We start from the raw sequence: 26,758 nt of genomic DNA on the forward strand, positions 1-26,758 counted from the left end.
ATTTAATGGCACCAGGTATTTTTTTGATGAAACCAAATGCTGCAAAAAAACCCAGGGTGTAAGTGACCCCGCCTCACCAATGCCAGTGGCCCAATTAGCTCCCCTTTTCTCAGGTGTTGCGGATGATCTCAAGCTGATTTACCTACCAGCTGTGTAATTCTGCAAAAGCAGCTTTGATCTTCTTCACTGAATTATCCACTTCCTCTTTAATCATCATACGATATCTAGTTAGAGAAACAGTGCAACGTTGCAAGTCTTTTACTGATTTTTCAATGTTCGGCCCTAAAATAGAAGACAAAAATTGCACAAAAGTCAGAAAGCTGATTTTGTTTTTTCTGAATGAGGAAGCAGGAACAGTCTAGTGTGTTATTTGCCCAGATTAGGAAGAAGTGGTTATCCTACTGAAATCCATAAAACCAATTTTTCCATAGTCCTTTCATGGTATTCTTCCTAAGCTTCTAAGCATGGTTGCTCAAATATATTGCCCAAATTGATGTAAACAGCACTATCAATTCAAAGTATTTATATTCAATTTCATTTAGTATGTTAAATAGACCATTCAATTTTCTACTCATTTTTGCTATGCTGAGCACGATTCTGCTCTCACTTTCCAGCACATCTCTTTTCATGTAAGTGGTCTTTTTCCTTAGACGCCTCAGCTGTCTGATCATCTCAGCACACAATAACCAGGGATCCAATTTACCTCTTTTTTTGACTGAATCATCTGTCTTTGTATCAAGCTGGGTTGTAGCATTGGATGATTTAACTGAGAAAGATTTTGACTTTGGCTTGCCTAGGTTACACTGGAGTTGAACTGATGACTGAAGAGACTCACGCTGTTCTACTCCATTTATAGTCTTTGGGTTTAATTCCACAGATACTCTCTGGTGTTCTTGTTCTTTGTCTGCAAGAAAACATTAAGGCAGAAACCGGAGATATCAGATTAAGAAAGATATGAAGCCTTATTGTTGAGTCTGAATGACTTTATGTTTATACACTGGAAAAATCAAAGGTTTTTTTCACTGACATGCATTTTACAGAACTGCAGAAAGCAATGACAGAAGAGTAACAAAATGGTTTTGGTCATTAAACACTAATCTGAACACATCTATGTTTCAAAAGTCTAAAAAGAAAAACCTATTCGAAAAAAATCAACTGTTCCATGCTGACATGAAAAAAGACCTCATATCACAGAAAGCATACTACCAATTCTAACCTTTGCCCAAATATTAAAGAACTAGAGAGGATGTCTGCTATGGAAAGCACGAGACTTTAATGTTGAGAGACATATCTATTTCACACACAAAACATTCATAATTTAATCAGCATTTTAACATCACTGATTAAAACATTCCTATCTGAAATACTTACCCTGCCTGACTACAGATTTAGCAGCTGCTAAGAGGAACCAAAGAGGAAAAGATTAGGTTCCTGTGTTCAACAGCTTCGGAGGGTAAGATAACAAAGCCTGAGCCTGTTTGGCTGTCACAAGATGACCTGGTTTACTCTTTCCAAAATTCCAAAAGGATTCAAGATACCAGCATCATCTTGGAGGAATAAGCAGCCAAAGAATGGATGTGGAAACTGACAGGTAAGGCCAGCTATTACTGCCACTGTGAATTCTAGTTAAGAAAATATGCATAGAAAATTATTTGTTAACTCCATTTTCTAATCTTTGCACTCACTTTGATGAATGAATGATGGTTTGTTCTTAAAAAGCCCTTTATGCATCACTTTATTCAGCTGATGTGTGGTGTCTGGAGAAAAGTGCCTTGTCACATTAACAGCTGGATTGTAGCCCATGGAGGGAGATTAATACTGCTGGGACTGAGGAATACCACCTGGACAACTCCAGGATATTACCTCGTGATGAATTTTCCCCTGGCTGGGCACTAGGATGGATGTAAAGTACATCTTGATATGTTTCCACAGCAATCACAATGTTAGAGGAACAAGGAGGAACACTACTGCCCACATCTCTAAATCAGCTTTTAAAAGGAGTATACAAACAGAAAAAGTATCTTACATAAAACAGCATGTAAGAAAACCACTAAAGAAGTTAAAGAAACACATACATCTATGAAAGCAAGAAACACTGTGTATGCAGCACCCTGAACAAAAAAGTTTCCATGCCAACATCAGTCTCACACATAGTCAGAGATAACTGCCATTAACTTTGTGCAACCCTGGCTACATCTTACAATAACACAGATAACTTTGATTTACAGAGAATGTTTTTCCTACTGTCAGATGAGGCTGACCTTGCTAAGTAACTCCAACAGACAGTTAGAAACAAGCAGTCTATCAGCTAACCTAGAGAAAGGCCAGAGCTATTTATTGGGTTCTGTCCTCAAGATTAGATCTTTTGAAATGTGTTGTTAAAGCACAAAATTGTTATTTACTGCAATTAACAGCTTTGCTATATTTGTCAAGATAAGTGACAAACTGACAGCTTTTTGCCTGAAGTCATCCAGAACAATAGTTATACACCAAAAACTTTGTAACAATTTTTGTCTGCCATACACTTTGACACTATTTCTTCCGAAATAACACGAGCTGCTTTGAAACCCAGCAGCAAGATTACCAACATAATACGCTGCAACCTTCAAATTTGTATGAGGACCACCAACAAAAATAGATTGAGAAAGTCTGCATTAAATCTCTGAAGACTTGGGCCAGCTAAGAAATATATAGAACAAAACCTAAGGACAAAGTATCCATTAAATACTTGTAAGAAAAGTCAAAGGTTTGGGTTACAGTAGCCACAAGTAAACTGTCACAGGGTTCAGTACATGTTGGCTTGGAACTTCAGCACTAGTCTATTGTGTGACTTCTGCTGTATTAACCATCAAGTATTACTAGACCTATGAGTAATGGCAGCAGCTCAAATAAACTTGCTCTGAAATCTGCTGAGCTTCCATCTTTGAAATAAGTGGTTTATCTTTTTATAATAAGCTTGCCATTCAAGACTTTTTAAGTGAATCAAACCTCAATGGATTCTTTGGCTGAGAGAAGAATGAACTCCCTTGATATAAACAGGAATTTTGAAGGATTTACAAAAAAACATTCTACATGAAAAACAACTTTTAAAAGTAGGAAAGAGATCAGTATCTGGTTTATATTTGGTTCTACCCAAGTCTGTGCAAAAGCAATAGCACGTTAAGACAGTGTTAAATGTCCCCTCGGTGCATTCATGCCCCTTCTTTACACAGGCATGCACAGAAAAGGTAGCTCTAAGTCCTTCAGATCCTGTGTTGCTAAGGTCTCTTAAAAAAAAAGAGTTGGAAGATTTGTTCTGGTCATCGTTTTGAAGCAATCTGGTTCATTTGTGGCCTTTTTCTCTTCAAGGTATTGAGAGGGAGAGGCCCTGAACTGACTCATAATTAATCAAAACACTCCCTAAGGCCCTCCATAATGAGGTAATTTGGCTTTTCAGGGCCTTGAATTCTGTATTTCATTTTCTCTAGCAGGTCTTGATTCCCTGTGGGAAACCATCACACAAAAAAGCAACAACTTAAGACTTCTCAGAAAAAGAAAGATGGAATAACAGCAAGAAATAAGCACACCTGAACTAAAGGTAATAGCCACATCATCTCCCCTATCATTTTTTGAGCACTGGACACATGGAGAAGCACCATCTACACTGCATCCTCCCTTCTAGTCCTCAAAGTCCCTTCCAGACAGTCAGGATTTTATGGCTCAGAAAGACCTAATCTCACAGACCGTGAGTTGGTATAAGGAAAGCTTCAACCTGATGTTCCTTATGGAGATGAAAGCATAAGGGGCTGTCAGCAGACACTCGACTATGATCCTTCTGAGCTGTAAGCTGTCTGAAGGTGATGCAAAATGACTACAGCAACATTAATTTGATAGGGAAGGAATCAAAACAAACAAGCCAGACAAGGACAAAGCAAAGGAGATTACAACACAAAAGGGAGCAATATGAAACAGCTGCACTTTGGACTCATTTCAGCATTTCAAACTGATTTAGAACAGTCTGTGTGACTTGCTCAGGAAACTTCAAGGCCATAGCTGCTGGCTCCTGAGGGATCCTGGTCACCCTTCTCTTCTATTTAGTTCCATGCACTTCAGCACAGAATTACCAATACGTATATTGGTGGCTTTGGACCTCAAGAAAACAGCTGCTATACTGGCTGCAAAGACAAATATTCTAGTGCAAATCAAAGTAAAGAAGAAACTTTTCTTCTCTGTATTAAACAAATCGCCTGGAACTTGAAGTGAAACATGAATATTAAAGTTTCAGGGTTTTTTATCTCAATTTCCTTTCCTTTTTCACATTTTATTTTCTCCCTCTCTCCCCTGTATTTGAAACGTGTAATGCGTAAAAGTTTATAAAAATTGTAAAGCTATGGTAGTATCTCATTTGTCACTTGTAAAAGCAAATAAAAATTCTGAGACACTTTTTTTTTGCTCTCAGCATGTTCAACTCCACACTTTATAATGTCAAAGAAAAAAAAGGTCTCAATCCCAAAACAGCACAAAAATATCACTAAAAGCATGGATAGTCTTCCTGCATTCAGGTCTGTTACCCCTAGAAAACACTCCTCCATAGATAATTCAGTCTTTATTCAAGCATTTTCAAAAAAAGCAAATCTAAGTCTGACATGGAAGCTTGACATATATTTATACCATAAATGTTTATGGATTGCAGAATAGGTGGCAGGAACGCTTTTAGTATTATGGAAATGCAGCATTATTTGGCTTATTGCATATTCTATCTGGAGTGGGAGTCTCTAGCAAGGGTGGGAAGAGTATCTCTGATCCTTTGCAAGGCACCACATTCTTAGGACAAAATTTCTTGATAAGAAGTTTGTCTATTTTACTGTTACAGGTTGCAAAGTTTTAATTTAACTGACTGGAGGTTGGGACCACCAAAGTCACCTGGAAAGAGCAGAGAATTCATTTGAGGATAATTATCTATTTGGCACATTCCTTTACAATGAGGTTTGAGAGCTCTATTTGCAACCATGCAAAACCGGATTTCAAGGAAAGTACTTTCAATGCAGTCTTACTTACTGCTGAAGACACAGGAAGAAAATACCAATACCAGCAATAATGTAGGGCTGTCAAGAGTCTGAAATGTCTTTGAAAGCTTTTATAGCCAAGTATCCTTCATACAGCTTTCATAGAGCTTCTATCCCAGAGGAGGAGGTTTGTTTTCAATGCTGCTGCTGAAGTTGTAACTCTGTATCTACTAGAACCCAGCAGGCTTCTGTGTTACTGAGCCACAGTTTCAGAATCAGTACCTGGAGCCTAGCAGAAACAGGTAGGTACTGAGAGACTATCAGACTGCTTTTCCTCAACACAAAGATCTGCCCTTCCCTTTTAAGGAGAGCTACTGGAATTCGACTGCAACCAGCTTATTTGGGGAAAATAAGAAAAGGACAAAATGGACTAGTCTGGACTAGGCAATAAAGAAATCTTGTAATATGCCCCAAGCTCATACTGCTCAGATAACTTTGCTCCAGATGAGGGACTTTATTGCTTCTGTCACCATTTTACACTCAAGCCATTTCCTAACATTGCATTTTTCTCTATTTTTATCTGTAATATTCTCTATCAGCTGGAACTTTAATGATAGTTTGGTCCTTTTGTCTCTATAAAAAAAACAAACACATTTTGCAAGGAAACATATTGCAAGGTGAATTATGCTCAGATACATGCGTGACTTTAATAGTGATGTGCATTATTTTGCACAAACACCTCTATCAGAAGTCTACTTCATGGCCATAAAAATACCATGATCTTTAAGTAAATGGGGGCTTGGCTACAGCCAGTTAAAAAGGTGTCTTCTCCCAACTGAACTGACCTCTGATTTCTGGACAGACCAGTGCTGACTCTACAAATCCTGAGCCTTTCCTCTTAGGAGAAGTGGCTTCCAGTTTCTGATTGGCAGAACCACTGCAAGAGTTGTCCTTTGAGCATCCATTCTGATGGCAGTCACATATTCCCTGGGGCTCTTGGGACACCTTCTCAGGTCCACTATTCTTGTTTTTAGGATCTTTATTGGCTTGGTGCTGTTTAGGTTTGTTCCTTTTTCTCCTATTGTTCTATGGAGAAATTGTGCAAAAACAGAGACATCAGTCAGTGCAACTCATAAACTCAAAATATTACCAGCAAATTGTCCACATTCTAAAAACGCCACACAAGTGACATCAGTGTAATGCAATTTACAGGCCCTACTGTGCTATACAACAACACATTGCATCTGTTCAGCTGAATACAAACACTTTAAAATAAAACCTGAAGCCCCAAACTGGTTTTCTCCTTTCTTCCACACAAAATTCTTGCATGGCAAAATTATAACAGAGCCTCTGCCAAGATGCTGCTCAAAATGTCTGCAGTCACTTAGGACGAGCAGTTCTTCATAATCCAGGGTACATGCACATATTAACAGACAAACCCTTAAGGCATCACTCTAATCAGGTAGAAAGTGATCACAGGGGACATAGGCTGGCCACTGCTACTGAAGCTCTCCCAGCCATAAAGAGGAATCTCCATGACAGTGACTCAGAGGGCAGCCTCCTGGTACAGCTCCAGCTTGGAGATACATAAGCATGAAGATTATGTCCCAGATATATACTTTAAGTACCTGACTTGATAGTGTCACTACTGGATGACTCCTGTGTATAAGTTATTTTTATACCTGGCAGCAAAACCACTATACGTGGTTGTGACTATGCAGTATACAATTGTTTATTAAGTGTTTCTGCACATGGACTGGTTAGGGATTTGTCCTGTACTTGTCCAGGGTCTGGCTCCTACTCACATGTACACACACATGCTGTTCAGAAATTCTCTCAGAACAGTGGGCTAGAGAGACAGCAAAAAATTAACAGGGATAAACATAATACACATAAAGTCACCTACATCAGCAGAGACAGACAGTGTACTGGCCAAAATAGAAGTACTACATTCAACTACAGACAGTTGATAAATGGTCTTAATGATTTTCTTCTCAAGAGCAAATTCTTACCTTCTTTTTCCCTGTCATATTCCATTCCTTTAAAACCTGAGTTGCGCTGCCTAGGAAAAAGAAAGATAAAACATTTCAACAAAAGTTCAGCTATGCACAAAAACAAGTGTGTTCAAGAATAGTTTCTAGTCTTCTAGATGAGGAGCATTTCCTTTTGTTGTTGCAAATTCTTATGTGGGGAGAGCAGAATGGGTACTGCCGACTTCCTCCTTTTTTGTCACACATTTTATTACATACATAGAGTGGATGGGATGTTTGGCTCCACTGCTTTTTATGGCCTTCATTCCACAAAGTGATTCAGTGGGTGCCTAACTTAAAGCACTACCATAAGCCCCTGAAAAATCAACACTCAGGTCTCTTGCCTGAAAAGGGAAACATCTCAGCACCCTAGAACACACATTGGGTAAACTGGATAGTCAACCCTGACTCTAGAGCTTCTGAGAGTTTTGAAACATTTTGGCATTATATACTACTTCCTATGTATTATCTGTCATATTCAGAAGACAAAAGAACACAAAAATGAAGAATTAATTAGAATCCAAAAGAGTAGCTTCAATAACTCCAACAGAAATTCTGCATCACACAAACACAGTAAACTTAGACCTAGCAGAAAAAAGCTGTTGAAATTTATACTGAAAAATAATTAAAATTTTGTATACTTGTAGTCCTGTCCACCAGCCCTAATGAGTTGGTTATATAAATGTATGGAATAAAGCAAGCAGAGCCCTGGTTAGACAAGTGCCAGCTGCTGTGTAAGAAGGAAACTCTTCTGCATTTAGTTAACATTATTTTGTTCTCCTGACCCCAAAGCTGAAAATAGAAACTGATGGTTAGGAGGCAATCTGAACCAACATCCAAACTACCACAGCAGTATCTGCCACAATATTCCATATAATCATAACCAGGTTGAAGGTCTTCTGCTTGAATTTAAGAATCACTTCACCAACATTGCATAACTATAGCTAATATTAATCATCCCTTCAAAATGGATTTCATACTCTGCCATCCTTCTCACTAATTTCAGTGAACTCTTGATAGCATTAGTATTAAGAAGTAATGCTGTTTTCAGACAACCATGAGCTGTGAACTTGTATTCAGCCAAAGATGTGTGAGGTTTTTAAATGTACCAAAATTACTTTCCTTGAGGTCCCTTCACACCCAAACCATGTTATGATTCTACAAAAAAATATTTTTCTATCACAATAATCCAGATACAAGATTATCTGGTGAGTCTACTGCACACATTAGAGGAGACTATGTGTCTAGTAGCGCCAAGCATAATTTGTTAAATTGTGAAAAAATGTGTATGGCATCCAAAGCCAAATTTTGTTTCCTAGATGACATGACAGTGCAGACAAAGGTTAAGAAAACTTCTATTATGGGTATACCTATACATATACCTACCTTAAGTTATATACATGCATACTTATGCACATCTAAATAGAACTCCCTCTCCTAAAGACGTGCTATCTTTTGACAGACAACACACTTCAGTATGTAGAAATAAACCCAGACATTTGCTGTCCATTTTACTCCATGCTGCTGAAAATAAGCAACTTCCCTTGACAGCTTTTGTGTTGGCTGGTATTATCTTAGCTTTGCTTCTCTCAGCTCCCCTGTGAACACTATGCATGAGGAGGGTTATTTTGGGGTTTCAGTCAACTAACCTGTTTCCACCTGTTGGAAATGCACTAACCATACAAGTTCCAAAGCCCTCGCTTGAACCCACCAGTGTATTTTCCTGAAAACATCTACAGACCAGCTGAACAGAGCTTCTGATTTATTGTATTAGGTAAACACTAACATAGGAAATGAACATTTAAACTGCTGTTTAACTCAAATTTGACATTTAGAAATTAAATCATAATAGAGACATCACCTATATGCCACTACAGTTATAAAGCAAGAGAGGAGCTAATCTCAGGAAATTAAGTTTTAGTGTTTCTCGGTTCAGCATGCAGCACCTCTGAGAGAAGCATTAAATGGAGGTGCTCAGCTTTTTCACTCAGCATGGCTGTCCCCGTATTTTTCACTGCATACGGCAACGCGTTCACTGCAACTGCGTTATTTCAATTTTAGTAATTTTTGTCATTCATGTGAAAAGATACCAGAAGTGCTAGATTCATTTTACCCACAGTGACAGCTGACTGGACACACATCTTTTCTCACATTGCTTCCAGACAATAACAGATACTGGCTGTTTTCAATTATTCACTAGCAAAGACTTCTGAACTCAAGGCACAATGATTATAAACTGGTGAAGTTCAAAGAAAGATCATTTCAACTCAGGTAACTACAGCTTGCTTTTCTACAAGACCTCATTGCACTCTCCAAGGCTTGCTTTTGCCCTGTTTCTTCCTAACAGCAGATGATGACACGTGGCTATGAAAGCACTTCCCCTTTTAAGGATCCATGAGAAAAAACTCAGAGTGCAAGTGAGTAATGGTAAGTTAAGACAAAATAAATTAAATGATAATAACTTAATAATTATGGGGCAATGCTCCACTACTTTCCCTGGGACATGTCACAGAAGAATAAAATCACTGTTAATTAGATGCATCACTTTTTCCTTTGTGTGTGTGTGTGCACTAACAAAAACCAATTTCCATACATCTATCAGAATCTAACTTTCTTTGCTGATGCCTGGATCAAGAGGCACCATAGACATCTGATGGAAGAATTCTGATACATTTATAAATTCTTTTTGCATATTGGTAAGTAATTCCTAGTATATCATGATGCTTTTTATAAATTAATTCAAACCAAACCCTAAACTATTCTGAAGTAAAATAGATATGAAATAAGCAACTTGGTAAGAAGGCATTTTTACAGCTTTTGAGACCACTGAACTTCTAATATCTTTGAAACATCCCCAAGCTACAAAGATTTTTTAGAGGATTAGATCGTGGCATCCTATTATTCTTACCAAGGGTTTCTTACAGATTTTGGTGAAAGTTCAAAATACTTGCCATTACATATTTATCAGAAAACTGTTAATTAAATAGAAGTGACCTTTCATTAGAGATGGTCTCTTGATGCAAAATACAAACTCAGATTCAGATTAGAACAGCCTGAACTTCCAATGGCGTCTTTGTTCAGCCACGATAAATGTCAAGGATATTTGCAAAACTCAGACTGAGGTTTGAATGTCAATGTATGCATCAAGTTCAGGGGTTTAGGAGCCTGGTTATCTGCTTCAGAACTATCCCAAATTCTTAGTAGTTACTGTATCTTCAACCATGAATCATATTGTGACACATCTACTTTAAAGAACATAAACTTTCATGCAGAATGAAGAAGGTCTGCAACAAGAATGGCTCCAAAAAAAGGCAAAGTTGGGTAGAACTCAATAGTCATGCCAAGCATAATGTGAGGAGGAAAAGATGCAAACAGGAGGATCAGTTATTAAAAAACAATAAACTTTCTAAGTGTCACAATCATCTGAATTACAGCAGAACAACAGAGTATTTTGAGCCACTGGAGACAAATACTTCAGCATCCAATTGCATCCCTTATGCCTTAGTGAAAAAGGTCCATTTTACTCACCATCCATGAAAGCTTGAACAGCCTTGTCTACATTGTTATCAAACTGCTGCAGCACCAGAACTATCTCGTTATTGCTTTTGTTCGGAACAATTGATCGGATTGCATTGATCTGGAAGGAAAAAAAAAAAAAAGAGGAAGACAATGATGTAGAGATTTATCCTACTCCTTGGGACAACAAGGTACCTCTGTGCTGATCCAGGTTTATATAAATGCACATTATACATGATGTGCTTACAAGTATAAAACCATGTATCTGTACAAAGCAATACCTATCCTCTCCTTGCCTGGCCCATGCTTATAATGAAAACAATTTCAAGGGAGCAAATTACAGAACTGGTAGCAAGTAAGGCTGGAATCAAGTCCTGCCTGCAGTCATAGTGGGAGAACTAGTTTAACTGACAAAATTCAGCCCTACGTTTCTTCCATAAATGTTCTATTTGCTGCCACGTGACTTAACAAGACCCATCATCTATACAAACTTATGAAACACAACTACTTTAGCAACACTGTTGCATGTCCTTGTTACACAGAAATTCCAATTTGTGTTTTCTTAACATCTTGTAAACAGCCATATGCATGAAAAAAGTCACAGGCTAAAAACAACCAAAACACAACAGTATAATTTTTAAATGTTCTAGTGGCATCTCAGCATGATTTCATTCTGCTGTTCCATATATGTTACCAGGAAGCTTGTGTAGCAAAATTCTGAACAAAGGACAGAGGAAGCCAAATGTTTCCTTCAGGAAACTCTGCTGATGGATGAGGTGTTACACCCACAGATGATTCTGGCATGCCATGCTTCAATTTCACAGTATTTTCTATTGCCATATTGTCTTCAGTATCCATTTATATCAAATGGTAATTCAACCACTACGTTTTAAATAAAATATTCCTACTGGAACCATGTTGGATGATTTACTTCCTCATGTCCATGTAACACAGCTGAAAGTAACTAGTTACACAAAACTGAATTACTATATTGTTTTAATGCAAGAGAAGCTTTACTAGGTAGAAAAAAAAATTTAGTTAAATGTAATTAACAAAACTATCAAGAGGGTATAGTAGTACTCGGGGAAAAAAACAAGAGAATTGGTGCCACAAGCAATCTAGTTGTTCCAAATCAATTTTTCTGAGCTTCTGTGTAAAGCTATCCAGCATGTATTTACTACTAGAAACTTATTATTGCACTGCAAATGCTTATCCAGTAACCTTCTTTGCCATCCTTCTGTGGGAATACATCCTTGCTTTGGGTGTACCTTACTTACAGGATCACAGTGTTGTCATGCTAATTTCTGACTGTGAAGCACTAACGGCCTTTTCATCGTACTGTGAAATAAAACTGTGAAAAAAAATTACATTATATAAAAAATACACAGCCAGTTCCCTGTTTAAGGGAATGAGGCTGACTTACATGCTGAGTGTTCACAGCATCTTGTCTTAGCTGTCCATGTAGATGGTGAAGAACAATCTTTTGAGATTCCCATTACAGAGTGTCAATCAGTGGAGACACCAGAAGGTGATTCAAAACACTTAAGGGCTTGGATTTATGACCAAAAACCTTATTTTGCTGTAGTATGTTCACCCCACTTCTCAAATGCTCTATTTCCCTGTCCCGTACACTTACAGAAGCCATGACTCACTTCTGGTTCTGTGAATGTACAGTGGCTGATTCATGATGCCACTTCAGCACCACAAAAGGTTGATACTTGCTTGAGTTAAATCCATACAGGATCAAACTTTCTGGAGGACACTTTCTAGACGAGCTCAATCTCTCTCTCATTGTGTAAAGATGACCACTTTCTGACTTCAGCACACAACTTCTACTTAGTACTCTGCTCCTGTTCAGCATCCTATCACACATCTCTTTGCAGTATCACATTTGAGCACAACACATTTCAAGTAGGAAGTCTGGCCTTGTACAACTGAGGCCACAACTATAATTTAGAGTGCAGCAGAAATAAATTGCTTGTCTGCTTCCCAAGGACCCTTTCCAAAGGCCTATCTAACTACTCATCTAACATTGCTGGTCTATTGCTGGGGGTTGGACGAGATGATCTTTCAAGGTCTCTTCCAACCCCTATGATTCTATGAAAAAAGACAGAAGGTACCTGTGCGTGACTCTTGCCCACAAGCTAGGTCCCAACCAAAGAGCTAGCTGGTTTGGAGTCTCCAGTAAATGCAGGTAACTGTGTTGGAAGTTCAGACAGGCTAGGCTGTCAACTGGACTGCTTGAACCTGATGATATTTTTGCCAGAAACTATCCAGAAGATCTGTTTGCTCAATCTTATCTCTACAGCCAATATGCATGCAGGGCAAGGGAAGTGGCAAGTATAGCCCCCCCTCTGCACTGTAGACATTAAAGTGATAACCACCCCAAACCAGCAGGATGTGCAGAGAAAGCCCTGCAAAAAGTAGATTTTTCATCTCATTGCAGGGTCAGGTGTGCTATCTACTGATAAGGCTGCAAGAAGCATGAACTGAGCTGGCTCCGTAACAACACAAGCTGGCAAAGACACCAGGGTAGAGCAGACCACAAGCTGCAGTCCATTTTTTTTCAAGCTGGTAGTCGCCAAACACTTCCACCAGGTGGATTACATCTTCATATACTCAAAAAAATATCCACTCTTCTTTCACAATCATGTGGATCATCTCTCTGCCTACTCAGAATTGCATAATCTCCTTGTGGCAGCTGCTTATAGGAAAAATAGTCAAAGGAAATACCTAGTGTATTCTGACCATCTTTAAATATAAGGATGGGAATTTCATATGGCTTCTAGGTCCCTCTTTGCTATGAAAGGTCTGGGAGCCTCAGGAAGCATCTGGAAACAAAGTGATGACAAGACCACAGGATGGATCAGGCAACTCGCCACACAATGCAGTTTGGAAACTCCTTAAAGACATTAAGAACAACATCTGTGGGGTGGAGAACATTGATACACAAGAATTCAACCAGGCCGACTATGTTTTAGGCTACAGACTCTACTGGAGAATTTCTTTTCACATTGTATGGTCTTGTTAATAAATTTTTTATTAATAGAAAAATCAGAATTAAAAGCTGAACTGTGCTTCATCCAACTAGTGCTATGATTAAATACCAAAAGGTTATGGAAACATTCTAGTCGAGGAGATAACGCAAAAAAAAGCAGGATGATGATCCTAAGAATACTTGCCAATGCAGAGAAATTAAGCATGTGACCAGCACTGTGGAAACAGTCCCATTTTAATTGGAGTATATAAAAATTAGATTTAGGGAACATTAATGTACTGCAGAGCTCAAATATTCTACTGCCAAAACTCAACAATATACTTTGTTGACTCTTGTACAAAATATGTATTTGTCTATTTTTCCATTAGAAAATAAAAAAAGTTAAGTAGTTTAATGAAAAATTCCTCAGGAAAAGAACATCAGATTGCAAACTAAAGTATTCAGGACTAGGTTAATTCCAAATCAGAAGTTGCTTATACTTTCTTAATCTTCTTTCCTTGTGTATGTATGCTACATTACCCAGAATACCTAAAGTTCCTGTTTCTGCTTTCTAGATTTCTGTTGTGACTTCTGTGGGATAGATGAAAACTAAAATTTGCAACCAGTAGGATATATCAATATTAAGAAAATAAATATTCCAACCAGTAGGATATATCAATACTAAGAAATACATATACTGCTCTGTTCAGAAACACCAAAAGCAGATACAAACCTAGAATTCCAACAGAGGGGAATTCCCAAAAGGTGGCCTCACAGTGTATCTGGGAGGAGAACAAGGCATGTTGAGGGAGCCAAGGCCATAAGACAGCCTTAGCCTAGAAATGCAAATTTCAAGGTCCCCAATAATCCACCTCTTAGTCCTTTCACTCTGGTTTCAAAAGTGTGTAGATTTATGTGCTTGAAGCTCAGCTCTGTCTCCACATGCTAAAAGTGCCTCATATATTCCTGGGAAGGTACACAGCAACTAAAAAAACCCAACCCAATAGAAGGTGTAGACAACCTTCCTGACAACATAAGTGCATTTACACAGCTGAAGGTCAAAACAGGCATATCCTAGACTGTAGTAAATGGAGGCACTGCCAGCTCCAGGAACACTTGACAAATACAAGATGACAAGTGTGAGATACATGACAGGGCTGCATGTAAGCTGGATCTAGGCAGCCCAAGTACACTGACTCCTCTCCAGTTCACCTGCTAGTTCAAGTGACAAACCAGCTCTTTTGCCAGTACAGCTACACACCTCAACTGCTTACAAGTCTCCTTCTGCTTGAGAAAAGTCAGCCACTTCCCAAACCAGAGAATTATATAGAGATAATTTTTATTAAGGGTGTGCTAAGGTGGTATTCCAGGGCAGGAGATAATTTACAACTTAGTCTCTATAAACTTATAGTCCTCAAACTTACCAAGAATGTCCATCTTTTCAAATATGTAAGCAACAGATGATTGAACCGGAATAATCCTATATTGTATGACTTCTCATCAATAGACTCCTTTTAAAAAATATTAACATCCTAAACTACAAGAGCCAAAGAATCTCCTAACATGCAGTGCTACAGTGTTAATACCTAACAGCCTGCAAGAACAAACTCACAGCAGTCTCCTATTTCTGAGTATGTGGCAGAAAACAGGTTTTTTCCTACTCACTGAAACCTGATCACAGGCAGAACAACACTACCAGGCAGACTAAAAGGAAGTCAACTACTCGAATGATTTTGTGAATCATCCCAGCTTTGTCCAGTGTAGATTCACAGTGAACTTATAACCATCTGGATGCAAGACAAGCATTCCAAGACATTAAGAGAATTTAGTAACATGCCTTCTGAACCACCAGTAACTGTGCTGTTAATATCAGGACTAGTTGAGAGGCTGTCACTGAGAGTAGTTAAATTCTTGGGCTTTCCTCCTGCAGCCTGACTGAAAAAGCACATTTCTTTGTTTACTCTAAGATGACTTGCTCAGAATTTCAAAAGGCTGGAATCAAAAGCTATTTTAAACCAATTACAGATCTAAAACATAAAGCTGTGATCCTGAAAACAACTGTGTACACTCAAGAACAAGGAAGGCAGAACCCATGTTCACCTCCATTTAAATCCATGGTCCAGAGACCTACACTGCAAGCATGCATTGAATTCCTATGGACCTAGCTACTCTTCTGGATAAGATTACAGCTAGTTCAAATTTTCAGAGACTTTAGCCACTTTTCTGAGCTGAAGCCTTCAGCACAGACTTATCTTTAAACTCTTATCTTTAAGATTTAAGCTCTATAAAGTTCCTGTAATTTGAGCCAGGTTGCAGCTCATCAGGACCAGATTCCACAGTCATGAGAGCATTTTATCAGTGTCTTACACAAATGGCTGAGGACTGCATAGAAGCGATACAAAAATTGAACTGAAAAGGGTTTCAGGTCCCCTCAGATAAGCTGTTTCTATCCCAAAATTAAAAATTCCCAAGGTGTGATTAGATATACTTGACTGTTTTTCTGAGGATTACTGTTAAACTATAAGCATTGTCATTTGAGGCAGGTTGTTTGGCTCACCTGGGGAAAAAAAAACAATTCAGTAACAGGTAACTTCTAAGGAGCATGGCACACAGGAGAAGAGGACACTGAAATTCTAACCTCTTATGGCATCTTACTGAAAGTCCTCATGAACACCCATCTCGTGAGACTTCCCTGGTAAGTCAAGCTCTAAGAGAAATACAGCCTGTCTAAAAGTTGTGACAGCAAATTAACTACTCTTCACCCGGAGCCAAGTTGACATTGCTGTGCAGTCATTCCAGTCCTTTAGGTTCTCTGTCAAGTTTCAATGGTTCCCAGGCAACTGTAACAACATGGAATCAATTGCTGCCTGTTTGCTGCTCTACTCCATCTGCTCCTCCTTGGCAACATCTCAAACAGGATGTTTATGGTGAATAAGTAACATATCCGGGGTTCACAGGATTTGATTATGTATTTCTGACATAGTGACAAATTAAGCTTCTTTGCTGAAAGCTCACGGCTGTTCTGAATCCCCTGAACACAGCTGCTCTAATCCCCTTTAAGTTAGTTACTCTTACAGTCACTTACTCCATTAGAAATATTCTTACTTACGCTTGGTTAGGAACACTAATGCAGATCCACCTTCACTTTGTACTAAACACCAAGACTAACAGATTTTATCCAATTGGGAGTCAAATTCATTTAGAAGTATGCTTATCAACAAATACATAGCCATTTTCCTACTTTATTTTTACTTTATGTACACATACACCATATATACTCACTGCAACCAAGGAGAGGTAGCAGTGTAGGCCACACTCAACTGGATTATACCTCCAGTTGTGGTTGACCCAAATTACTGCAAGAGGAGCAGTGAAAAGAAGGCTGTCTGCACAGCTCCGCTGGTTTCTGTAACCTAGGAATTTAGCATTGGCAAGTGTCCTGGCTACATTAAGCAAGAAAATACATTTTAAAAACATTTAATGGCAGATTTTTTTAAGATTTTGAAAACTCCTGCGCAAACATATTTCATAAATACAATCTGACTTTGCTGCATTAAGAGCCTATTTCCTATGTCTGAGACATTCTACCAGAAGCTGTACTGAGGTCATCATGACACATTGACCAAGTATTCACTTTGAGCAAAGTAACAGCTTTTATCAGGTCTGCACCTCTCTTCTCATTACATGACCAGTTTATCACACTGATACCTTCAAATAATTTATCCCTAACCAACACAAAACAAAGTCTACTTGCTCCAGTAAACACTACCTTAAGCAATCATTATGGATTTATCACATTGCTGCTGTCCTCCAAATTTTAATCTAATGAAATGGAAAAAACAGACATTTCAGAAATTCTAAAAGAACATATTAAAAGGTTTGGCTCAGTAAGAACTGCTCTGCTTGAGTAATGACAGCAATATTTAGCAACCTGTATCTATAACATCGTTAACCCAAGTTAAGTAGTTCATCTAGAGACACAAGTGCTTTTGACCCATCTTACTGGTCTGTGGTCTAAGTTAATCTACTTGAACTCATGGGTAAGGAATAGTTGGAAAGTTCAACTTTAAGGAGACCTAGTGAAATCATAGATTGAGAACTATCTGCTTTTGTAATGTATGATTTTGAATCTATATACTACTTCCATTCCTTCCACTAGAAATCCTACTCCTCCCTTGCACACTACCGCTTATGAAAACCACTGTTAAGGTCTCAACAAAACTGTGAACCTCCCCAAAAAAACTCATCTGAATAAAATTTCCTTCTTGCATATTGTGGAACAAAGCTGCTCATCTGCTCCTACAGCTCTGGAACTTCAAGCAAAAAAAGGTAAACCTTTCAGAAGAACTTCATTAAGACTTCACTCCTCACAGAATTCCCAAAAGAGAATTTTAATCTGAATGAGTAATTTGCTAATTCCAGCTGACACCACATTTCACTTGTTCAAACATGTTTAGTCACACAATGAACAAAAAAATACATACATAAATATAAAAATATATATATACACACAAGACCCAAGAGCAAGTCCTGAGGTTTCAGGAATTCCCAATATTTCTTCAGGTCAAAACCAAAATAATGTGGTCAGAGCTGGACAGCTATCCCATGGACTGCCTGATATCCACTCTCCTCTTGTTAAACTAAGAGGGTCTAATTGTTGCAGGAGACAATATATCACTTGTATTCCTCACTTCAATCACTGCTTCTTTGGAGAACACATAATTCAGAATCTCAGCACCTCTTCTAGTGATGTACTAGGTTAATGATTAAATACCTCAATTCATTGTATGGAATTATTTGGGATTTAAACTGGAGTTCAGCTCATTTTATCCCTTAATTCAGTGAATTTGTGTGCATATGATCTAAACTACGTATAATTCTCAGTCTCTGAAAATCCTTATACTAGAAAACAAGTCCTCAGTTATACTGTATTTTCAGACACAGAGATGAGTACAACCAGAGTGAGTGTGGCACAGTGAAGGAAGACTATAGCAAGGTTCAGGATAGAGGGAATTATTCTGAGATAGACCCTGACAGTAAACTTCTCCTTGTACTAGCAATGCAGGCATGTAATGACCTTTGTGGCTACTGAAATGCAGAACTTGTGGTATTCCAGAAAATGTAAGGGTTATATACATGAAAATATGGTAATCAGAACAGTCATGGCTCCCCACAAGAGTAACAAAGCTGCAGGAGTCTCTGCCAACTATGACAACTTTAATTAGCCTTCCTGATATGGCAGGCCAACATTTATGTCAATCTCTTGGGGGAAAAAAACCCACAAAAACCCAAAAAGCCCTCTGATATAAAATAGAATGTTTAACCTATTGACTTAATGAACTATTTCAGCTGAACTGCCAAGAATGAATTATACAAGTATCAGTACTACAGTAGTATCCTCTTCTGACTAAAATTACAGGTAGGGTCTTAGAAAACCCATGTTTTAGCATAATGGGAAAATGTCTGCCTCAGCCTCACAGCACCTTTAAAAGGGTGGCAGAGGTCTTATTTCATTGAATTACTAGAAGCTGATCATGAGGAGGACATGGGCAAAGGCCACCATTAAAAAACCCAACCAAACAAAAAAACCCTACCAAAAAAACAACAAACAAAACCTTATGTAAAACTTCATGGGATCTGTACTACGTTTTTGTCACAGAAAAAATATTCTCCATTTAAGGCAAAATTTGTGTTCTATCTTCACAGAAACTTAAGAGAATAAGTGTTTGTGAGCAGATGTACAGCTCCTTTGGTTTTGTTTAAGCATTAGCAGGATCAAAATCTTAAATATATTATGATCAGCAAGCACTGAGGTAGAAGGAAGAACTAGGAAGGAACTGAATACTGTTCTGTTCTTTTTAACAAGGTATGCTTATATTTGTGTTGTTGGCAATAAATTTGTGGGCATCAGCAAAAATATTACAATTTATACATCTTTGTTTTGTTTCTAAGAAATACTTCTGTCCAAAGGATGGGTAAAAATAAACATTAAACTCCCAGCTTCAATGTTGTGTAGAATGACCATGTCTTGCTCTAACTTACCTAAGTGAGAAAGGGATTTGATTTGGACTCTCTTACCAGGACACTATAAATACATCTGCTTTTGAAATGTGTAAATGAAGCCCTTACATTTCCCTTTCCTTCTATTTCTAGTGCATTACTCAGAAGGTTATAAAGCCACAGTTGCTTTAGAGTTAATCAGTTTGTTGCTGACAGATGTCAAATGGAGCATCTGTGCCATGGCTAACTCATTTTAAAACAAGACAAGACTTGTCCAGGTGAAATGGCAAATTGAGCATGCTAGCTCCTCAGCTAATGTATGCGGAGTTGCTGAGGTTTATGCTGGTCAGTTACTAAGCCTTTATTTAGTAGGTTATTAATGTGTATTTTCCAGAATAAAAATCAGCAATTTTGCAATAAAATGTTAATTGCTGTTAAATTAGGTCTTCACTTTGGGATTTGGTGGCACTAAATACTGATGGAAGATATATGAATAGAGAGAACCTATTTATAACAGAGTGTATTGATCCAATTATATTCCTGCCTTAAAATGTATATGCTCAGAGACATGATTTTAAATGCTTTCAATGGATATCAGACTTTGAATAGCAGGTATCTAGTAGGAATAAGAGTCCTGTTACAGTTCTTCATTATTAAACTAGCAAAAGACAGATTATTTGTAAAATCCTGCACTTGTAGAACGGACTATATTAATAAAAAAATCCAAACTACATAGCAAATAGGCAGAACTTCAATTGATTTACTGAGTTGCATATTGAGAGTTACTGTAATTTATCTGCCAGCATTCTGGCACTAGGGTATGGGATTTGATGTCATTACTTTCTATTGCAAAATCCATCACGCTACTCAATATTTAAACCCTGTGCTTTTATCAAGGACTACAGAATATACTCATCCCAAGATTTGTGTTGACATTCCAATTCTCAAGCACAATGAGCACTCCAGGAGACAATAAATATGAGGAAAAACTTGAAATATAGGCACCTGGGCAGTACATCATGTAAGGAATTGTTTCCCATCAGGGTATATAAAGCAAAAAGGTTCTACATTCTTTTGAAAGCAAAGGAAGTGAGAGTAAGCAGCAAAAGATGGACACAACAGTCTGAAGGGGAAATTATTCCCACCTGAACTACTTAATATAAATCATAACTCGCTATGCAGTTTCACCAGCAGCTTCATTCATGTATTGTTGGGCAGGTAGCAGTTTAACTGTTCTTTCAGAAAACATCATTAGCAATCTGTAACTTGGAGAAACCCAGCTTCAGGCTCAGTAGCTGTCATGGTTCATCAAGTCTTTATAAGCCAAGTGCAATGTCTAAGCCATTAACTAGTAAGTCATGAGAAACACATTCTCTGACTGAAAAGTTCACCTCAGAAGCACAACAGCAAGCTATCTAAAAACCTGACTACTAACCTCAAGTTCAAGGCTGTTTCTTTTCTCTGTCATGCTATGATGTGTTACATTACATCCTAATACTCTATCACATCTTGGGACATTTCTGGATTAGAAAGCCAATTTTTACAGTATCTTGCACACATTCCTCATGCCAAATATTTTTTTCCTTGTTATCAATCCACCTAACTGCAAAACTGAAGTTAGGCAAACCTTTTCTGCTGCATAATTTTTTCCATCAGCTCAGGAAAGGAATTAATCCAAGGAATCATACACAATTTTTTTTATTTTCCTTTCCACTGATTTGGATTCTAGCCTTTAACATTTATCACACTGCCTTAAAAAGAACCACATCTGGCTTAATAAAGTTGTAAATCAGGGATCCTAGTAGCCTTCTCTGAACTTCCTGAACACAAAACTCCATCTTTCTTCCCAAACATGAAAAAGAACAAACCTGATTTTACAAAAAAGGGTGATTCAGAAGAATAATCAAAATCTTGGCTGCTTTTAAAATACAGCCCTATCACGTTATACTCCTACAGTCTTCCCACTTTTTTCTCTCCTTTTAACCCTGTAGGTTAGATTGTCTCTTCACAATCTGTCTGCTGGGAGTCAAAAAAGATCTCATCTACCTCCTATTTGTATACTAAGTACCTTTTAGGTACTTCACTCCTCCTGAAAGGGTGGGTATTCTCTGCTACTAGCCAGGACATGGAGACAACATACTCCAGCATATAGAACGCAGTTAAAAGCAAACCTACTTACATAGGAAACAAAAAATCCTACTATTTTCAGGCCTTGTAATTTTAGGAATTGCCTTTAGGTATAACAGATACGACATTTTTGGTCAGAAAAGATATTTTCTAAAGGGTGTGTTTCTTCAAAGGTTGTACTTTGTACCACAGCAACCATCACAAAGTGCTAATTTCCACAGCATTAGAATGCACAGGAATCATAAAGGAGTAAGAGAAGTCCATCTGACAAAACATCGTTTATTTGCAGAAAATATTTCTGATGAACCAAGGTTAATATACTAATCCTATCAATATAAGCCTGTGTACTTTAACATGCTTTGACTCTGTCCATGAAGTGTATGAACAGTGTTTGAAAGAGCAAGGATGAAATATATATACAAATATAATTTTGGTTTGCAATGCTACTTGAACCTACCTTTTCCTTGATATTTACAGGAGAATTGATTTCTGCCATCTCTCTTCAAGTGAGAATATTGTCTGTGAAACGAGGAAAAAAACAAGCAATCAAATATAAAGTGATTCATCTGGAGGTTTTAATCCCAACCTGTCAAAGCTACATCTATAAAGACTAGATGCATGTGCCTACATATAAGCATTAGAGAAACATGAGAAACCTATGCCCTGCATAGAAGTGCTCAATTTCACGTAAAATAAAAATTACTCCAAAATTCATACTTTACCCAGATCAGTTCTGCAAAAAACATTTTTTAAATGCCTCATAGTTATGAAACTGGATAGAAGAGGCATCATGCTTCTCCCAACCATGTCTCTTACACGCTGTTAATTATTACTTGATATTCTCAAGATTTTAAAGAGGAAGAATACCTTTGACAAACTCAACAGCTTCTGTTTTATCATTCACCAGTAAGCTCAATTTTTGCCAGAAAATTTGTCAAAGATCCTGTCTTAAAAAGCAGCTAAACATACGAGGAGGTTAGCCTGACAAGTGCTGCATGGCTCCCAGCAAAATGAACTGCCTCAGATTTCAGTAAGGAACACGCCTGAATCTTCACATTTTTAAATTAAGTCACACACAAAGAATCACAGCAAAGACTAAGTAAAAAAGAAATATGTTTGGTTTTGTCACCCAATTTAACTCTATTGTACACTGATAAGAATGTACTGATGTACATAAATGAGAATTAAACGTAGTTCTGAGTTTGTTGAAACACATCCTTCTTTCTCCCATTTCATCCCTTTGCTATGTGAACTGATATGAGTTCCCATAATTCTTCTAGATCCTCCTAATGCACAATCCCCTTTTAACTCATGCTTTGAAACAAAGCACTTCAGTGGAGTTCAAGCTCCAGAACCTAAGTGCTTCCATTACAGTATCCACAAAGAGCAGTTAAGTCTTTTTATTCATTTTTTGCATGCATTCATTTTCTAATTAAAGAGATGAGGTTCAAGGAAGCATATTTTCAAAAATAATGTGACTTTTTTTTGTTGTGACTGGGGAAAATATAACAGAAGGAAAAGACAGGAATAAATTTTTGAGTTTTGGTCTGATGAAGAGCAGACACTGAATTACGGAAACTCAAAAATAAGGTGCCAGAAGAAAAAAGTAACCCTTTCTATTGCCTCTTATTAAAAAAATGTTTGAGATACTTAAGGTTCCTCCCACCATCTCTATTTTATTATACCATGAAGAGATACTCTTTATTAAAATACACATATCTGTCTGTAGTCAGTGACTGAACCACTTTGCCAAGATACTCAACTGGAGCTTCACTACATCTGATAAGACTTCTCTCTAGCAACTGGCTCACTCTGTCAGTCTGAGTGCCTTACTGTCTGCTGGTATCTAAGATCAAAAGGTTCTCCACCCCTCCTTAAATCAAGGGATCAAATTATTTTCTTTATCAAACCCACCCAATGGCTAAAAGCAGAGTTATAAAATGTCTGGATAGAGCAGGCAAGAAGATCACACAGAATATGAGCTCGAGGTAACTCAGTTTCCAATATTTAGTGTGTTTCAACAATTAAAGTGTTGAGAAATTATTGTACTCTGTAGTTCCTACAGAAAATTTTTATGTACTTCTCGTCTTTTGCTGTCAGCTATTTCTCATGTCAAATGGGCACAGAACATAAGATATAAGTCTTCAAATTTCCCATGCAGACTGGAAAACTTAGCTCTAAAACTACTCTAAGTCCTCATCTCCTTTTTCAGAAATACATGCTTTCTGTCTAGTGACATCAAAACCACGCTTGACTGATGTTATTCTGTTTAAGGAATAGCTAACTAGTTCAGTCTTATATCTACTATCTAGTAGCTTTTGTAACATTACAGACAACTTAAGAAAGCCTGCCTTCCTGCATACCAATTTAAATACACTTAATCTGATTCAACACCTTGTAACAACATTTATACACAATGAATGGAAAAAAACTGTTACTGAGGAACCAACACACAGCATGGAAGCAAGTACAGTAAATATTATAGCTAACAAACCCTTCTGGCCTTAGAAATTTATTAATCTGTCACAACCAACAAATAATGGGAAAATATCTTTGTAACTTGAAATCTGCTTTTTTGCAGAACTATTACTAATTTTGTACCAAAACTGCACACTTTAAAACTCCAAATTAATCCAAATAAGCCCAGTTTATGAAAGCCCCACACCTCTCAATTCAAGTTGCTTCAAAGATACTAGCTAAATATTTCTTCGCATTCAGATTCAATTTGCTGATTAAACTCCACTACAGAACTGAGCCAAATTTACTCTTTGTAGAAATGATCTGACTCAGTTTAAAACCAGACATAAGAACTTCATAGAACACCTTGCCAGATTTGACTTGTCTCTTCTTTGCTGTATGCTCCAGGTAATACTATGATTATAGGCTTCCACTGACGAACACGGTGCTGATTTAGCTAGCCGGGAACTGCAAGCTGTTTTGAGAAGACTTGGCAAGCCATACAATGCATACGCATGGTTTTTCTTTTTATTCCTCTCCTTTTTTCCGCCTTTTAATACCAAGAACTAAGAAGACACCAGCTTTTACAAATAGCTTAATTCCTTTGCACTTCAGACTATCACTTAATATGCATATTAAAGCCATCAAAAGGAGATGCTAAAACTGAGTTGGAACTATTTATCATTTACCTTCTCCAAGGACAGATAATTGAAATAACCTGCATTAAACACTTGCTTATCTATGTAACTCAGTATAGCACTGTTTGTTACATAAAATACAAATGATACATTAAAAGGAAAATGTCTGTGTAACACTAATTTTTAAAAATATCCTTTATGGCTACACTCAATAGCTAATCAACTTCATTTTCTCATTATAACACAAACTGATTTTTTGAATTAACTGGTATTTTTCCTCTGGATGATATTTTAATCTCTGTATTGAACAATTAATGTATTTCTAATCCTGTGACAAAAGATTATAACATGTGAATAACATTATGAACAATATAGTCCCACTGAATTTAGAAGTTTTAGCTCCAGCCTTGGATCTAAATCTGAGCTCTTCAAAGAAGCTTCTTTCTGTCCGAGTTGTGGAACATCAAAACACAGCCCTCAAGCGCGTCCTAATGATCCCTAAAGCCAGGGGAGAACAGTGCTCTGCATGTCACTAACAGTATACACCATGTTTGGAGAAAGATCTTTTATGGAAGATTTTCTGCAGTGCCTAAGAGTAAGTGTGGGGAACGGTCCATCTTCTCTCCCCCCATGGCCCTGCAGTGACCGTTCCTCTGCGAGCCCTCAGGTTCATTCACAAAGCCCCCCACACTGGGAGGGACGTGGCAGAAGCACCTGACAGCCGGCAGCCCCTGGCATCAGCTCGTGACACTAAGTTAACACAAGAACTAAATTCATAATGCATGAAATACAGTGTGAGAGATTCTCAGTTTGAATGTCATCTTACATGCTTTGTCTTTCTTCACATCTCTTGCTTGCATTTGTGCATACGTTTGTTCGTTACTAAAATTAGTAGTTTTGCAGCCACATTGGCAGGACTTTGTGCCTAACTAAGGACACTAGAAATAGCATGAGACTTAAACACTTCCCTTTGCTGTAATCTCGTGTATAAAATTAAATATAGTAATTAAAAAATAAAAGCATAAACATAAACAGTGTCAAGAACATCTAGGACATATATTAACAAATGCCCTCCTAGTTGTCCTTTTAGCCTGCTGTGTCCTAGATGCCCCTGACACTGGTTATGTTTATGCACTCATTATAGACGAACACACTTAGTAAAAACATCATAATTAATACAGAACTGCTTTTTTTTCCAGTACTGTTTTACATCTTTCTAAAGATTGTATCCAGAATTGGTACACACTATAATTTTGTATTTCCTGGTTTTCAGAAGTTGGAGATTAGCCACTTGGTTCTGGTTAAATGCCTCTGGGTATGTTTGATGGTATCTGAGGCCTTTAGTATCCTTTTCTTTAAATGCATGCATAAACATTCTCAATTTGCAGAGGCCAGTCGCAATACTGTCCCCTGGTCATGCTTGTCTCAACCACAGAATGCAGCGGTTGCCTCTCCGTTCTCCCTTCTGCCCAGTTAATGCAGTCCAATTCCCTTATGGCCTCCACACTCTGCCTGAAATCCACTGGCTGCAAAGCTGGAAACAGGATGCAGGAAATAAAGCGTCTCACTGATTCCACATGTGGGTCTGGATTCCTACAGAAAAGAGGCTTATGCTCCCCCATTGTTTATCACCTCCTCCCTGAGGATTTCTGAAATGGTTGACATTACAGTCCGAGAAAGAAACAGATGTCTCAGAGGTACTACAGACTTACAGACTGCTTGCTTGAAACAGGCAGTAGGGCATAAAAGTTTGGAAAACATGCAATGGCACATAAGGAACTCGGTTATGGTTTTTAACAGTGTAAAATCCATACTAAGTCATCATGGACCAATTTTCTATAAAGAAAAAAGGGACAGAGGCGAGAGTGGGATATAAAAAGAAGGACAGACCTTAGCACCCAGGTCAGAATCCTTTGAAGTCTGTCTCATGTCCTCAGATTTCTGCCAACAGCAGGAATGGGTTCTAAGCAGGTATCACAGTAACAGTGACATCCTACCAGTGTCACAAGAAAATGATTAAGCACCAGT

The 26,758-nt window shown here is 37.8% G+C and overlaps 1 protein-coding gene across 8 annotated transcripts in view; it reads right to left on the reverse strand.

Moving 5' to 3' along the window:
* Window positions 1-26,758, reverse strand: part of SPATS2L (spermatogenesis associated serine rich 2 like) — a 155,490-nt gene that overhangs the window by 21,850 nt on the left and 106,882 nt on the right. For 7 of the 8 annotated variants that reach the window (XM_051623634.1, XM_051623639.1, XM_051623632.1 and 4 more), the window contains 6 exons: window positions 22,093-22,154; window positions 10,544-10,652; window positions 6,998-7,047; window positions 5,831-6,071; window positions 704-904; window positions 147-282 (listed from right to left, as the gene is read on the reverse strand). In XM_051623634.1, coding sequence (XP_051479594.1) covers window positions 147-282; window positions 704-904; window positions 5,831-6,071; window positions 6,998-7,047; window positions 10,544-10,652; window positions 22,093-22,131 — 776 coding nt within the window. In that variant the 5' untranslated portion in view covers window positions 22,132-22,154. The remainder of the gene's footprint in view (window positions 1-146; window positions 283-703; window positions 905-5,830; window positions 6,072-6,997; window positions 7,048-10,543; window positions 10,653-22,092; window positions 22,155-26,758) is intronic. The other variant, XM_051623638.1, reaches the window with a different exon arrangement.

The sequence above is a fragment of the Apus apus genome, chromosome 6 (genome assembly GCF_020740795.1).
Source record: "Apus apus isolate bApuApu2 chromosome 6, bApuApu2.pri.cur, whole genome shotgun sequence".
Lineage (NCBI taxonomy): Eukaryota > Metazoa > Chordata > Aves > Apodiformes > Apodidae > Apus > Apus apus.